This window comes from Lygodium microphyllum, chromosome 26, assembly GCF_053477565.2.
Source record: "Lygodium microphyllum isolate KBCC chromosome 26, Lygodium_microphyllum_v1.1.10, whole genome shotgun sequence".
NCBI classification, from domain to species: domain Eukaryota; kingdom Viridiplantae; phylum Streptophyta; class Polypodiopsida; order Schizaeales; family Lygodiaceae; genus Lygodium; species Lygodium microphyllum.
The window spans coordinates 74,503,748-74,520,687 of NC_141160.1; the positions used below are offsets into that span (position 1 = coordinate 74,503,748).

At 39.8% G+C, this 16,940-nt stretch overlaps 1 protein-coding gene across 2 annotated transcripts in view; it reads left to right on the forward strand.

Annotated features, from left to right (window-relative positions):
• The first annotated feature begins 6,426 nt into the window (after positions 1-6,426).
• MEE44 (Nucleotidyltransferase family protein) overlaps positions 6,427-16,940 on the forward strand; it is a 96,637-nt gene continuing 86,123 nt past the window's right edge. The window contains exons 1-6 of one of the 2 annotated variants that reach the window (XM_087668433.1): positions 6,427-7,865; positions 7,995-8,516; positions 8,710-10,890; positions 10,971-11,090; positions 11,190-11,365; positions 16,238-16,300. In XM_087668433.1, the coding sequence (XP_087524559.1) occupies positions 6,852-7,865; positions 7,995-8,516; positions 8,710-10,890; positions 10,971-11,090; positions 11,190-11,279 (3,927 nt within the window). In that variant the 5' untranslated portion in view covers positions 6,427-6,851 and the 3' untranslated portion in view covers positions 11,280-11,365; positions 16,238-16,300. Of the gene's footprint in view, positions 7,866-7,994; positions 8,517-8,709; positions 10,891-10,970; positions 11,091-11,182; positions 11,366-16,237; positions 16,301-16,940 lie in introns of those variants that run through there. The other variant, XM_087668432.1, reaches the window with a different exon arrangement.

The window sequence follows — 16,940 nt, forward strand, 5'->3', positions numbered from 1 at the left end:
TGTGTGCAAGTGGGTCACAAATTGACTAGACGTCTCTAACCTCGACTCATTATTATGCCACACATGACCGGTAACAACTAGCTACAACTATGCTAAGTAGAGTCGGTGTCAATACCACTGATGAGCTTTATTTTCAACACTTCCCCTCTAGCTCAAGTCAACTACTGTACTCTAAGTAGCTCCTTGAAGCAAACAAACTTATCTCTACTATGTGATTTGGTAAAGATGTCACCTACCTACTCTTTAGGCTTCACATGAAGCAAATCTATCTTTCCTACAAGTACCATTTCCTTGATGACATGATAATGAACTTCTATGTGATTTGATCTAGTATGGTAAACTAGGTTGCTAGCCAACAACACACTACTGACGCTGTTAGAATGCAATGTGACCTTCCTATCCATCTGTATACCCAAGTCATGTGATAGTTTCAAGAGCCAAATTGCTTTACATACAAAGGCCGCACCTCTATACTCTACCTCCATGCTAGAGAGAGCAATTGTAGGCAGTTTTTAATTACTCCAATTGACCATACTACTAAAATTGAAAGCATAACCACTGAAAGAATAACTTAGATCAGGACGAGTAATGGTAAGATAGATCAGGCTACCCACCATCTATATGTACAATGCAACATTCTCTATCTCACTCCCAATCAACTCCAAGATTTACATTTTGATCTATTGGTGTTTTCATGGGCTTAAAATCCATCATTCCATACTTGATCAGCATATCCTATGCATATTGTTTTTGTAGCAACCAAATTCCATGGGGTGTACTCACTTCCTTAATGACAATAAAATATTTTAGCTCTCCCAAGTCTTTCACTTTAAACTCCGCATGTACAATGGATTAATTTCAGTAATACCATGGTCACCATCTATAGTAATGATAAAGTCATCTACATAAATAACCCAGAATACATAACCTATCTTTGTCTACTTAGTGAATAGATTGATCCGCATTTCCCATCTAAAATCCAAGTTGCTATAAATATGAGTTGATCCGAGCATTCCATGCTCTCGGTGTCTATTTTAATCCATAAAGTGTTTATTTTAGCCTACATACATGACTCGAATAATCAGGGTATGCATAACCCTCAAGTTGCTCCATACACACTTCCTCAATCAAATCTCCATTCAAAAATGCATTTTTGACATCCATCTACCAAAACTTCCATCCCTTAGACATTGTCAAAGCAATGACAGTTTTCACAATTACCATTTTTGCAACTGGGCTAAAGCTCTCCTCATAATCAAGACCATACTACTGCACATACCCTTTAGCAACCAAGTGTGCTTTGTATCTCTCTAGGGATCCATTTACTTTGTATTTCACTTTGTAAACCCATTTACAACCAATAGTAGGTGTTTGCCTTCAGGCAACTAACCAAATCCCAAGTGTCATTTTCAACCAATGCATCATATTCTTCATCCATAGTTGCGTACTAATTCTCATCACCAATAGCTTCACTAAACTTTGTAGGCTCTTTGTGACCCCCTACCTAAATACCCACTACAAGTTAGCCTATCAACATGCTTTCTCTCTCTAACATTCTTAATTGTGATGCACTATGCAATTCCCTCTCATGAGATGGTATATACATGCTTTGCCTAACTCCAAGTGTAGTAATTGATGGTATACCAAGTTCACTATTAAGACAATCACTGCTAGGTGACTCATAACCAGAAGTAAGTGGCTCATTAAAATCTTTAAACATCTTCCATTTGCCTTTATCTAATCTCCCCCTCACTGATATATCCATGTCAGTGGACATAGAACCATGACTATGTAAGCAACATGTCCATGGACTAAGTAGAGGATGTGTCTCTTGTAGGCCCACTAACAATGGTACTATCCATAATACAAATTTCATAATGAGTATCATCTACTGGTCCATCAAAAACAACCACATTTGGACCACTATACTATGAAGCCAGCTCATCAAACACTACATCCCTGCTAGCCAATGTCTCATCAATAATCAGATTGTAGCATTTGTAAGCTTTTCTATCTTATGCATAGCTAATAAAGACACACTTAATAGATTTTGGATCTAACTTCTTCCTCTTCTCATCTAGCACATGTACATAAGCAATACATCCAAAGAGTTTAAGATGGCTAATATTTAGTTTGTGCCCATATAGTTTCTCATACAGTGTAAGATCATGAATACTAGCTATAGGAGTTCTATTTAAGATCATGAATATAGTGTAAGATGGCTGCTATTTGGTTTGTGCCCATACAGTTTCTCATATGGTGTAAGATCATGAATACTAGCTATAGGAGCTCTATTTAAGACATATCTATAGTTACAATTGTTTCAACCTAATAATAGTTCAGTAAGTTCTTCTCATTTAGTATGCTTCTTGTAGCTTCCATAAGCACCCTGTTTGTCCTCTTCGCAACACCATTCTATTGTGGTGTATAACTACATGTAAGCTGTCTTTCAATGCCATACTCAGCCAAGTACCTATCAAATTCATGAGAGACACACTTATTGCCTCCATCAAATCTCAAGCATGCAATATAACATCCAAACTCTTTTTCATCATGTGTTTTAAAATCGTTGAAATCATGTGGCACTTCATCCTTGAAATTCAGAATATACTAAGTATATCTTCCAAAATCATCAATAAACTAGACATACATATCTTTCACCATTGAAGGATGCATTATGCGCTGGACCCCAAATATCTGAATGCACCAACTGCAGTAGTCTAGTACTATTTTTGACATGTTTGACAAATGGAAGTCTTGCTTGCTTTCCAAACTAGCAAACGGAGATTACATATCCTAACTCCATATACTTAAATTTTGGTAGACCAAGTACAATCTCCTTTTGTTGCATGGTTTTCAACCGTTGTATGTTTACATGTCCAATGTGATTATGCTAGATTTTCACATCTCTAACTGCTCTAGTGTCATGAGCAAACATGGCTATCTTTAACTCAAAAATAGTAGCATCCAGGGTAAACATCATGTCATCCCTTTTGCCTTTAGCAATTAGCTTGCAACCATTTCCATACTCTTCAATAAAACAACCATCTCTATTAAATCTAACTTGCAGATTTTGCTCTGTTATTTATCCAACAGATAATAATTTTTTAGTGATAGATTGTATATGCAACACACCATACTAACTCTTTTTCTTCCCATCATGCATGAATAGTGGCACAACATCTGTATGCTTGATGTCATTCTGCATATCATCACTGGTACATACATAGCCATGAGAACTTGTAGTCATCTCATCAAACTATTCTCCATGTAGTGTCATATGATTTAAGGCACATGAGTCAATATACCACTTTTCATCAACCTTGCGTTGCTCAAGCATACCCTTTGATACATGTCATAGCAAATAGCCTATTTGACTGATCATAATGTTGCTAGAGGATGCATAGCTACCATGCTGTCTAACTTTTGCTTTCATGTAAGCCTACTTTTTATGATAATATTTTGCTATATGTTCATACTTGCCACAATAATGAGAGAGTGTTTATCTCTATTCGGCTAATCATGAGGTTGCCAAGAACCACCTTTGCCTCTAGGTGAACTTTCCTTGCCTAGAAAGGATCTTGATCCTCTTTGACCTTGGGCATTTTGATTTTGCTAAGCATTTTGTTACTGCTATCGTAGTTTGGACAGCAAGCATACAACAATGAGCTTTATACTTATGCCTATAAGTGCTTCGGTACTCTATTTGATAAAACTCTTTTTCATAATTCGGATATTAGCACACATTGGGAAATTGTATGGCAACGTCGAGGATTGTATCATGTGCTTTGTTGTTTCTCTTAAACTCTACTTTTTGTGGAAATGAAGTCCCCTCCTTCAAAATTTCTATGGTTATGGAGAAATAGCAATGACAATCCTTCTTCTAATTATGGCATCAAGTCTCTAATCTTAATGCTAAAATTTTCCCCACACAAAAGTTTATCTTCTAGTTTTGGTTTATCAAGTTGTCTTACAAATCCATACTTCATGCCAATGTTTGAATGTTGTTACAATATATATGACTTACTATAAGGTTCTTAGCCCTTTTGCACATAATAGATTGGAACAATATTGATGTTGAATTATATTAGTTATATTATTAATTCTTACATACATTTAGGCCACATTCTATGGTCAAATAAAATGTGTTTGAATCCATCATTGTAATGGCTTTTGCTTTAACCAACTACTTATGTTACACCCTTATCACTCACTATAGCATTGGACAATTATAGTTCCACATCTATTTTGTAATTGTATTCTTCTTAATAGTCTTGGAATTATGTAACTCTTATAGAGGACCCTAAATTTGTTCCTTCCAATATCAAAACCATATCATGACTCATGCATTTTCAATGATAGGTTAATTTGCTATCATGTTTACATGATTGATTGATACTATCACAAGATGAGCACAATATTCAAAAGTTTCATCTTCACCAAAGGCTAGAAACTACCATAAGATGAACACAATCTTCAAATATTTCATCGCTCGCTAAAGGTTAGAATCCTTTTTGAAATTTACATATTTTCCACTTGTTTTTGTAGAAAATAAAGCTCAAAAAAAGAAAGAATTATCATTCTTAAATGCACATGGGGGAATGATACTTTCTCTTACAATTATGAAGAATTGAAGAAACTTGTACCAACTCTTTGCCATGCTATTTAAGTAGCACAATTGCTGTTTGTATTTACTATTGCACTATTATAAAGTTGAAATGTGCTCATTGTTATGTGAAAATATTAGAATATAAAAAGCCATTACCTTTTGGATTCTAAGTAACTTGTATTATTTGTTTACTATGTCTTCAGCAAGGTACTATCAAGAGGATGACAATGCCATAAGAGTAAAACATCCTCAAAACTTATTAGCTTCATTTGACTATAATTGCTTATTAGCCAGCACCACAATAGACGTAAATTTATAAAATGCAACTCACTCTTCCTTTAAAGCATACCATTAGATTGTAGACACGAGGTTACGGAGTTGAGTGGAAGGAAGGTATTTGCCAAATCACAAGACAATGGATTAACTACACATGTTTTCGTTTATAGTCACGAACCCTATATTCACCATCATGAATTAGTTTGCTAAAGATTGTGTCCTCATTTGATTTGGTATGTTAGGGACACCTCTAAAGTTGCAAATCTACCAATTTGAACAATTGATTTGCTAAATATCGTGTCCTAGTTTGATTTGATTTGTCACACGTGACAGGTCTAAAGCTCCTAACTTGAACAAAATTTTCCATGAATTGATTTGCTAAACATTGTGTCCTGGTTTGATTTGGTTTGTCATGAGAGATGTCTAAACCTTCAAAATTGAACAAATTTGAACTAATTTTAAAGCATGCAACATAGGTTACTAATTCAACCAATGACCCACAAACCTCAATAGGGTTTATATGGCTAGATGTTCATGCATCAAAATAAAACCTAGCCAATATGGTTTGTTAATGAGAATACATGTTGACATGAACAACTTTGAATTTTTATTCTTAGTCATAGATGGGCCAAATAAAAAAAGAGGAGGGAGGAAGAAGTATCTCTATAGCTATAGGACAATGGTGTAGGCTAGCATGACACAATGGCATCATAAAGTAGGTGAGCCAAGATGGTGCAATCGATTATGCTCACTATTGGCCTAAAAGTGTGAGGAGTGGCCATAGAGGAATCTAGTAGGGGCAAATTTTGTGGCTTTTGGTATGGAAATCAGGATTGGGGAGAGTGAATTATATATTCGTCATCGATGACAAGTGTGAAGGTGTTAGTGTTGTGAGCAGTCTTGGTCATAAATTGTAGACATGAGGTTGTGACGCTTGAAGCCATAAATAATTAATGATCCAACCTAGCTAACAATGACCCAATCTCAAGCATATGTTCAAACCAAGCAACAAACATAGGGTACATTCTGTGTGCGACATGTTAGTTGGTTCAATAACAAACGTACGGTGCATTTATCGCATTACATGTTACTCAGTTCAATAAATTTGGAAATAAAAACATTTAACTCACAACATTTTAGCCTTTATTGATGGTGTTCTCCATTATTGCTATTGCTTTTTCATTATCATCATCAAAAAGTGTATTCCAAGTAGATAAATTCTATAGGGATGCTCAAGAGATTCCTTAGAGCAACTTCCTGCAAGGAGACCCCTCTATGATTGGGCTCACCTTCCCGCTGTGTCAGAGACTGTGCTCGTTCGGTGTTATTGCATAGGTTTGGAGCAAAGTTATGAAAATTTTGCCATTTGGGCAAAAGTTTCCTCAAACACATGCGTTACCACAAAATTTGGAAACTCTCTGTGGGGAATATCAAAATAATATTTTTGCCGTCACAAAGCTCCTCGTGAAAAGAGGACCTTACACATCTCTCTATGTGCAAAGGGTATCATCAATTCACCTTTGGGTTTGGGTGAGACTATCATCTATGGGAACATCTGTCACGTGCGGAGCATATTGTGCACGTGAAATTCCTCTGCAAGTGCACATTGGCATGCTCGAGGCTGGTTGGGCCCCCACGCCTCCCCTAGGCCTAGTCTCTCTCTCCCTCTCTCTGTGGCCTTTCACCTCTAGACTCTCTCCCCCTTCACACTCTCATCGTACTCATGAAAGGCCGATCTTTGTACAATTCATCGCACAGAGCCAGTGTTGTCTCGTCCTTAGGGCTTTCTTCCGATCAAGGATGCTTTGCAGAGAGGCGATGCCTGGCTTGCGGAATGGCAGTGCGGCTCTTGGTAAGGATTCCTCGATTTGCATTGCCTCTGCGTGTCCCATAGCGACGACATCCTTCGTCTTCGTCTTCTCGTTCCAGAGGTGATCTCGTCACGCCGTTTGCTTATATCAATCGCATGGCGCACTTAGCGCGTGATCTAAGAAGAACGGAACACGCGCAAATGAACACAAACCAGTTGCTCGATGCATTAACGGATCACCTGGCTCTCTACCATCGCCGTTCCCAGAGTGCCTCTGATACCAAGGCTTCTGCAAGGACTAAAGTGCTAGAATGGCTAAGAACGCTCAGTACTGAGCAGAGGCATACGCTTTTCACTGTTTGTGATGAACATTGGGTCGCCATCGTTCTTCAAATGCAAAAGCGGCTCAAGCAGGAAGGAAAGGGCTACTTTTTCCTTCTCACTGATGTTCTTGAATGTGAGAGGGCCAGCACCTCTCAGGATAAACTTGCAACTTCTCATTTGGTCCCACTCCGCGAGCCAGAGCAGAAAAAAACTCGAAAGTTTCATAAGGCTAGGAAGAAGATTGCGGGCCAAGTGTCTGTAGCAGCCAGTAAGCCTGTGAGTACCGGTCTTCCTGGTCTGTGTTTTCGCAAAGCAAAAGGCATTTTAGCCAGGCAGGACGTGGAACAAGCAGCTGGTGAGCTGTTGTGCCAAAGTTTGGAACTTTCCAGCTCTAGTGACACAGCATCAATGGGGCTTAACTCTCTTGATACCATGACTGTTAGTGATGACCTTGTATCAGATATGGATCAGTTTGTTGCAATCATGGATGGTATTACACATGGTGAGTTTCTCAGTTCCATTTCTGGACGGGCTGATTCATCGTGGGAAGAATTGCCATGGTTAAAGGCTATGGGATACTACACTTTGCCAGCTTTCATTACTAACAAACTAGAGCTATTGTTATGGTCAGCTTGGCTTCAAGCTGATGGGTCTAGACGTCCACCAAGGAATCTGGCAATTGAGCTCCGCAAGATAGGTAAGGGAGTAAAGACTTCCTCGAATGATGTTTCTACATCATCTGTTCACAGAAGGACCAAGGCATTTTCAGAATGGTGGATGAATTTGAGAGAAGATTTGAAACTAAAAGCTTTACGGTTTGCAGTGACAACAGCAGCAAAGGCTGAGGTTAGCATAACAAAGTTGCTGGTTTCTTAAAAGTGTGCGATTTCTGTTGTGAAATCTTGAGTTGTGGGTTAAGCCAATCCGGCGGGGAACATACTAAGTCATTTATGCTTTTGGTTTCCGTGTGTGCAGATTCAAAGAGCCTCACACAGCACAAATGCTGTCAGACATGATTACACATCAAGGACTTTAAAGGTGCAAGAAAGCGGTTTGCATACAATGTCTCTCTCAGATACAGAGTTTGAGCAATCTGATGCTCGAAGTTTTTATGATGCTGGGAGTGTGTTTGGTTCGTGCATAATGGGGATACAAGCTTTAATTATGCTTGCCAATTCATTTTCATTCATTAGGAATACTGTTGAAACTGGAGCATCAGAGTATCCCTGGCTTTTTCACAGTTCCCTCTATCTGGCTGATACTTTGCCAGATCATGTCATGCGGAGGGTCCGCAATGCACTGCATATGGCCATGTTGGAGTCTATGGAGGCTGACCTTTTAAGTAATGAAGTTGTCACAAACCAAGTTAATTTGAAAGATTCAGAAGGTAAAGTGAAGAAAGATAATAGGAGAAAAAAAATCCGTAACTCTTCACAGGGTAAAGCGCGGTCTAACTTTGGAAATGAGTTGGTTGGCAAAAACTCTGGCTTGTCTCTGGTACGTGGTTTACTGCTTTGTTTCTAACTGGTGATGATATGTTCTTGTGGCCTTAGGTTGGAATTTATTTTGTTTCAATTCAGGCATCCCCTGAGAGCTCCACCTGTTTATCTAGGGCGCTTTTAAGTTTACAGACATCGGCGCTTTTAAGTTTACAGACATCTAATGTAATGCAAAGCTTTCAATGTTACAGGAGGGCCCAGTATCCAACCAGCAGCAGGAAGGAGAGTTTGTCTCCCAATCGATGTGCAATGAGAAAAAGCTTGAAGGTTCTAGTAAGCAAACTAAGAAGAAAAAGCATTCACGAGCTAAATCAAAAGCGGTTAGAGAGGCAGGTCCAGCCATTGAAAGTGAGGATGACTACAGATCCAACCATGAAGATGTAAGAAAGTTGGAATCTGAGGTTACATCCACGAGCCTGATGTGTGTGGAGAAGACTGAAGACCTTCAAACAGTGAAAATGCCTATTGTTGAAGAAGATAATGAATCATCCTTTACCAAAGCTAATTGTCCAAAAGCCAGAGCTAATGAATGCACTGTAGAGAAGGAAAGCTTCAGAAGGTCTCTCAAATTAGTTGATAAATGCAGTCAGCAGTTTTGGAGTGAAGAGAAGGTAACTGGCCATTTTTCAAACAAGCAGCTAACAGCAAAGATTAGCCCCCTTGAAATTTCATCTAATAGCTCAACTAGAGCTGTCTGTCAAAACAATGAAACATCAGTTACAGCTGTAGAGATCAGTACAGATGAGATTTTGAGGTGTACCACTAGCACCCCAAATGCCAGTGAAAAAAGAACTGATAGTTGCTTTGGCAGAGATATTCAGGGTACTCCTTCAACAGTGGACAATTTCTCCACTTCAAATCCTGTTTACAATTTTCATTGTGCATCCCCCATGCCATTTAAGCCATTGACTGAAGGATATAATTCTAGTTTCCACACCTCTGTATCGGGCTTACCTTCAGCACATGAATGGCCTGGGGCCTTCCAACTCCGAGTGTCTATGGGAAGGTCTCAAATGATGCTCCCAGCAACAGAGAGATTGCATCTGGATGTAGGTAGGAACTGGCAACAGCGGTTACAAGCTCCTTTTGTGGCTTTGCGAACTCCTGTCATGTTGCAACCGCCATCAGGGTCGGGGTCCATTTCAAAGGGAAGCAACAGTGCATCAAGTAATTTTGTGGGCCTGGATTGTTCAGCAATGTATTCAGCTGGGTACACTCTATCTCAAAAAAGAGGCTGCAGTCTTGGATTTAGAGAAGAGGCTGGCTACATGGCATTACCACAATCTGCTTTTCCCTCACCATTTTTAGGGCTTGGTACGAACACGATAGCAAGAGCTCCAGAAGAGTTCAAGCATGATGATAGAACACCTGATGATACTGATTATGATGATCCTAACTATTTTTCAGGTGATTTTGATGATCATGAGGGACACTTGATATCTGAGGAAGAGTGTGAACGGCAATTTCTAGGTTTGAATCTTCAAGGTGAAGGAGATTACAATCAGTACTTCGGTGGAGGGGTGATGTTCTGGAACACTGCAGATTACAGTGGCACAGGATATTCTCGTCCACCCTCTTTAAGTTCAGAAGATAGCTCTTGGGCTCGCCATGAAGCTGATTTTAGTGTTGTTTTGGATGACATCATGGGACTTTCTGGGGCCCTTCCTAATGTGGCTTCTCCAAACATGGTCAGTACATCCCCGCCAACTGCTTCATATTCTCCAGGATTTGAGCAAACTGCAGTCAATACACTTCCACGAGCTAACCTCTCAGTTAGTGGAAATGAAATTTCTGGGAAGTTTCCACCACTTCCCCCGAATGTTCTATCTGCTAAATCAGATGATGAGCAGATGAAGTGTCCAAAGTCTGTTGGGACCCTGGGTTTGATAGAAGGACATACAGCTGATATTCTTGCAAGGCCTGGTTTGAGGCCTATCATAGTTGTACGTGATAACAGTGTCAATCGGCAAATGCCGACCTCTGAATTTGTAAGACATCAAGAAGCCAGAAGTCCGCACATACCTCGTAAGCTAGAGGTGCCTCGGCAGAGACGGCCACCATCACCAGTTTTGAGGTGTGTTCCACCTGCACCCCCTCCTCCACCACCTTCTCCAGTTGGTGGAATTGGTAAGCGGAAGGGATTGACAACTGTGCGCTCAGGAAGCTCTAGTCCTCGACGCTGGGGTCTGGGAACTGCATATCATAAGGATGAACAGGACATTTCACTCATCATACCTGAAGCATGGGACACTACGACAAACTTTTTTAGGAGCAGAAGCTGGGCAGACAAATCTCCTATGCATCCTATTTCGAGCGCACTGCTACGAGAAAGACTGTTTGCCATTCCTGCATTGGCACTAGAACAAGATCATGTGAGTGTTCACCTACCATACTTTTGATAAATGATGACTAATTTAATTGGATATTAACATGATTGATGTAACTATCACAGCCAGATATTGCATTGCCACTGCAAACTACAGCTCTATACAACTCCAACCCTTCTCTAAAGCCCGCAATCTCCAGGCTACATACTGTGCTGCATGAAGAAATAGAAAGTTTTTGCACACAGGTATATCTTTAATGTTGACAAATGGTATATTACAGATACTTAAGCTAGTTTTCTGCATATTTGGTCTAATCTGGGTTCTATGCCTTTGGAAGGTTGCAGCAGAAAACCTCCTCAGAAAACCCTATATTTCTGCTGCAGTTGATAAAGTTGTGCATGCTATGCAAGTCCTGTGGCCAAGGTCCAGATTGAAGATCTTTGGATCTAATGCAACGGGGCTTGCACTTCCATCTAGTGATGTTGATTTGGTTGTATGCTTGCCACCAGTTCGAAATCTGGTATATATAAGCACCCCCTTATTTTTGATATTGTTTCTGAAGTGAGCTGGAAAGCCATTTGTGGTGATATTTGTGGAATCTTGTCTTGTTGTGCAATTTTACTAAGGCTGTGGCACAATTTGAGTAATGAGTTTGCTCTCTATTACTATTAACCAGTTTATGCTCTCTATTACTTGTACCAGTTTATGCTGGCATCCTGTATGTGCTCAAAGAAGAATATTTTCCAATGTCAACGAATGGAAATGCTGTTTTGTAACATATTTTCTACATAGATTTGGGGGTGGAATATGTGTATTGAAGGTGTTACAGTAATTAATGGAAGATAATAAACCAATACTATTAGAAAATTTCATACCAAGCCAGCTATTAGCACGCCATCAACTGAGTGCCAAAATAGACAAAAAGAGTCTTGTTCAAGGTGGTGGGCATTCTGTTTGCCACCCCTTGTGCATTGAAACTGCTTTCTTTTAATTTATAAGAATGAGTTTGCAAACCCCAAAGGCTAGTTTGTTTTTCATGTCAAACAAGGTGTCTATGAAGTGTAAATATTCACAAGGAACCATTTGAAGTAAGAGGAGAAGTTTCTTGTCTTAGTGTGATAGAAGTAATTAAGTTGAGGATGGGAGCTTTCAAATAAGTGCCCTTCACTTGTGGAAAGTTTAACAATTCTAAATTTTCAGCATGACCAAGCAAAACAAAAAAATTGAAAGAACAATTAGGTTGAAGAGGGGCAATTGTCATTGCCATGCTTGGGACAATATTTTATATCCATGTTCTTAAGGATAGGTCACTTTGTACGCTATCCTATGTGGGATGTGATGGAATTCCTAAAAGTTTATAAATTATTCCCTATGAACAGGAGATGAAAACATGACAGCTATTTGGACCTTGTATGTGGCATAGTACCCCGAAATGTCATTTCAGGGCTGCCGAAATGGACCGGCCGTTTCAGACCTAAACGGAAACCGAAGACCGGTGTTTCGGCATCTCGCGGTCCGTTTCAGGGCACTCCAGCTCCCGCGGCGGCGGCCTTCTCCTCCTCCTCTTCCTCTTCTTCTTCTTCTTCGTCTTCTTTCCTCTTCCTCTTCCTCTTCTTCTTCCTCTTCTTTCTCTTCCTCTTTCTTCTTCTTCTTCTTCTTCTTCTTCTTCTTCTTCTTCTTCTTCTTCTCCTCCTCCTCCTCCTCCTCCTCCTCCTCCTCCTCCTCCTCCTCCTCCTCCTCCTCCTCCTCCTCCTCCTCCTCCTCCTCCTCCTCCTCCTCCTCCTCCTCCTCCTCCTCCTCCTCCTCCTCCTCCTCCTCCTCCTCCTCTTCTTCTTCTTCTTCTTTCCATTACCTAAAGGCTAATCATGGCGCCGGATTCATATTGAAGACATGTCACTCCAAGGGATACGAGGGCTTCGGCCGATCAAAGGAGTGGCGGTGCAACTATTGTGGATTGGAGAAATCGGGGAGCGTAACACGCGTGAAAGACCACTTGGCATGCGTTCCCAACAAAGACATCGAGTTTTATTGTCCAAACTACAGTTGCCAGTTGTTCATTGATGTTGAAACTTATTAGTCAGTAGTTACTAGAGTCTAGAGACTAGTACACAATGCTCAGTGCTCACTGGACTTTGGAGTTTTAATTGATTATTCACGTGAGATAGTTACATGTATCATTGTATCTTGATTTCACTTATTATGCGTCTTGATTCTTGTTCCATTGTTTTTGATACCAGTCTTCACTATTCTTGATGCTAGCCTTCATTGCTCTTCAGATTATAGATGATTCATGAGTCATAAATTATAATTCATTTGTTGCCTTTTGAAAATTGAGTCTTAATTGTGTGAAGTTGTCTTAAGCTTCAATCTTGACTCGTGAGTCTTGACTCTTCAATCTTCACTCGTGAGTTGTGACGTGTAATGAATCATGATTTCAATCATATGACATGGACTCAAAAGTTTTGTATGAAATTTGGATACATGTTGTTGTAGGCATTGATATATTTACATACCCACATAATATTGTATTTATTTTAGTGTACAATCCGAAACGCCATTTTTCCGTTTCCAAAATTTGGCCGAAACTTCAAAACTCTGTTTTTTCTCGTTTCCGAAACTCCCCCGTACTATGGTATATGGACACATCATTTTTTGCAAATGGTTGAAACTTCATCTGTTGAAGCTGTCTCCACATATAATGTACCAAAGCTACTTTTACACAAACCAAGCTTTCATCATAGCATTCCATGTAAGATAGTGAGGTCCATGTAATTTATCATCTGTAGAAGTGCACAAAGGAGCCATTTGGAGAGGAAAAGAAGAGAAGATAGAGAATAGAGGGTTATAGAGAAGGAATACAGCCAAACCAACAGCAAAGACTTCACAAAATGAGGGTTCTCATGCAGTGTAACAAAAAATGTGATAAAAAATTACAAGAGGCATGGACTAATGAGTCTCCACACAAACCAACAACCACCATCTTTTCCATACATTTCAATATGACAATAGCAAAAACGGCTTGTACAAGCAATTTCTTAGTCATAGTTAGGGGCACAAAACCAAAAACGCAGGCAGGTGGAGCATTGAATGCAGCAAATTGACGATCATAGGCTGAAATCCAGGTGCGGGCTGAAAACGCAAGTTGCTGGTTTGAAAAACGCAGGCCTGATCAGCAAGGGGAAGAAAAACCTGTAATCAGCAAAAAAATTGCAGCAGGAACCGAGATCTTGCAATTTGATACCATGTCAGAAGTGGTGCAACAATGGAAGCGTAGACGAGTGCTGAAATAAAATGCTGAACACAAGACAGAAGAGAAAGGAAACAAAAGAACACTGCAAAGGAAGAGAACTCAAAGAGGCCCAAAATATGCCAAATATGGCAGTTGATCGAGTGTCTAAACAATCACTAAAATGACCACTATAAAATGCCTAAATTACCAAAGAATATTAGGCATAGCCCACACTCACATGAGCTAACTAGACTGCTAATAGAGGACTCGCAAGTGGAAGAAGGTGCCTTAATCCCAAGTTCAAAGAAAGGCTTCTCTACTCCTCTTCATATGTTCATAGTCTTCTTGTAATGCCTCCTACTCCCATGGAGCATGTGAATAATTTGTATCCAAATCTTAAAGAGTCTTGTGTGTGTGTGTATGTGTGTGTTGCAGGTTGACAATGTGAGTACAACTTGCAATCTAGATGAACCAAGCAATAATGTCAACAATTAGCTCCCATATATGACAATATTCCTTAGTCCAAATTGCTAGTAAAAAGTCCGAAGTGTGAATCAAACCCAAGTGTTAATGAGAGATGAGAAAGAATTGGCCCCTAAAAATCCCGGTATCTCAAAACACTTGGGCTTTGGAGAGAGAGAGAGAGAGAGAGAGAGAGAGAGAGAGAGAGAGAGAGACTGAAGATGGATGTGTTGAATACTCAATAATGAAGGCTGAATCTGTACAAGAATGTGGTTATATCCCTCTTGGAGGATGCTAATTGAATCTCTCATGCATGGTTTCAATGTACAAGTATTTGAGTGTGTAGTTGAAATAGAAGCTCGTCGGTCAAGGTTGGTGAAAGTAACTGAAGACATAGCAATTGGAGCAAATTTGATCTATTGAAGGAATCATTAGCAAAAAGAGTGCTGGTTTGTGACAAGGAGTTTATGTAAAGGCTCATTTTCAATTTTAAAGAAATACTACAAGGGACACTCATCTTGAGGGCTAGTTTGGTGTCATCTATCGTGTAAGAGAGCTCTAGCTCTCAAATTCTATGTGTCACTTATTTTCTTTGTGTAATGTAAGTTTATATTCGTTTCCCTATACATGTTGACGTTCATTGCCCTATAGATTAGATCAATAGGCTTGTTTGACTAGCCCACACCCATCCTAGTGTATGGACATGTCACTTATGGGGCAGTAGTCCGTGAGTGGTGATTTCACAACGATGTGCACAATAGGGTCTCGGGGCCTGCAAATAGGTTTCAGTTGCCCAAGCCCTAAAGCATATTGAACACTTGAGACGAACACATGAACGGGCTCAAAGTTAGAATAAGGAAATGGCCTATCGGCCTAGAGTCCAAGCGTGGTGAATCAAACAAGATGTGACACAAATGAGCATATGAGTCACAACTTAACTACCCTAGTCTTAGAGCTTGTTCACACCTTGATAAGTGACTGAGAAGCATGGCCAAAGCTGCAATGCCCATCCTAGATATCTAAGGGTAAAACCATAGTCACAAGTGACGACCATTCTAGGACTTGAGGATTTGAGGGACAATGGCTTCTTTCTGTCCCACGTCCCATTCCATGTGACTATAAAGTCATAAGTGACGGACGTTGCTTCCCATCCCCCATTCTCCATACCCATCCCATTTTGCGTCACTTGTGACTATGGTTGAAACAGATTTGCTCAACTTTGCTGAGCTACAAGACAGCCCCAAACACAATGTCACTAACTTTAGGGACATTGCATCTTGGATTGTGCCTAGGCTCAAGAGATTTGGTAGAGCTGTGGAAGATCCTCAACAGCATAGTAGCTCAGCATGTTGGAAGGAAAGATGGTGACTTGTGATTTAGAATCCGAGGATTCCCCTTGGAGAAAGCATTTTGGCTACCTGACTTTGACATTCGTGACTCATTGAGTGGCTACTTGGAAACCTTAGAGATATAGATAGAATGAGAGGAAGGCAAGAAGCGTTTCTTAGGGTTTGGGAGTTAAGTCCGTTTCTTGCTATTAGAGGAGGCTATTCATAGGCTTACAGTCAAGTAGTCTATGCTTGGGAGGAGAAAAAATTCATGTATGAGTATGCTAACCTTGTTTAATCGTTGATCATGTTTGGACTTCCAGTTATTATATAGAGCTGTTTTATGTTTCTGACTGAAAGTTGTATATTGTAGGAACCAATTAAAGAAGCAGGGATTTTGGAGGGCCGCAATGGTATCAAAGAAACTTGTTTGCAGGTATTTCTGTTTTCTAATTTTCATCCAGCCTCAAAAAGTTATTGTTTTCCAAGTGAATTGTGAATGTCTGGAATACTTTATGGAAATCAAAGCAGTTGATTTATCTCATCTGTTTTGGGAAGTGAATCTGTGTAATATCTCTTGTTCAGATGTTCTCATCATTTACATATGTAAGAAGAAGTGCAACATATGTTGGACAATCTACCATTTTCTATGTTACTTTTTGAATATTGCGACAGTTTAGATTGGGCTCTTTGCATTCTGTTATAAGCATGCCAAGGAATCTGATTAGAATACCATTGCAGGCATGTGCAACGTTCTTTTAGTGTTACAAAATAATTAATGACAATGAACCCATAAAAGGCTCAATAAGGGACCTTAGAGCAAAAAGTTAAGTGGTATATAATGCATCCAAAAACAACCAAACATCATATACAAATCACAAACAGTCATAGATCTGTGATTCTTTATCCGATAAGCATTTGCTTGAAAAATATGCAGCTTTGTAAATGTGAGTTTTTTGGAGCTTGCAACATCCCCACAGGTAGTGAATTCAGCTCGCTCTGAGTTGGGTTGAGTGATGTGATAAATGCCAGCATTGTTGATGGTAACAAACACGTTGTATCTGCGCAAGCTGGGA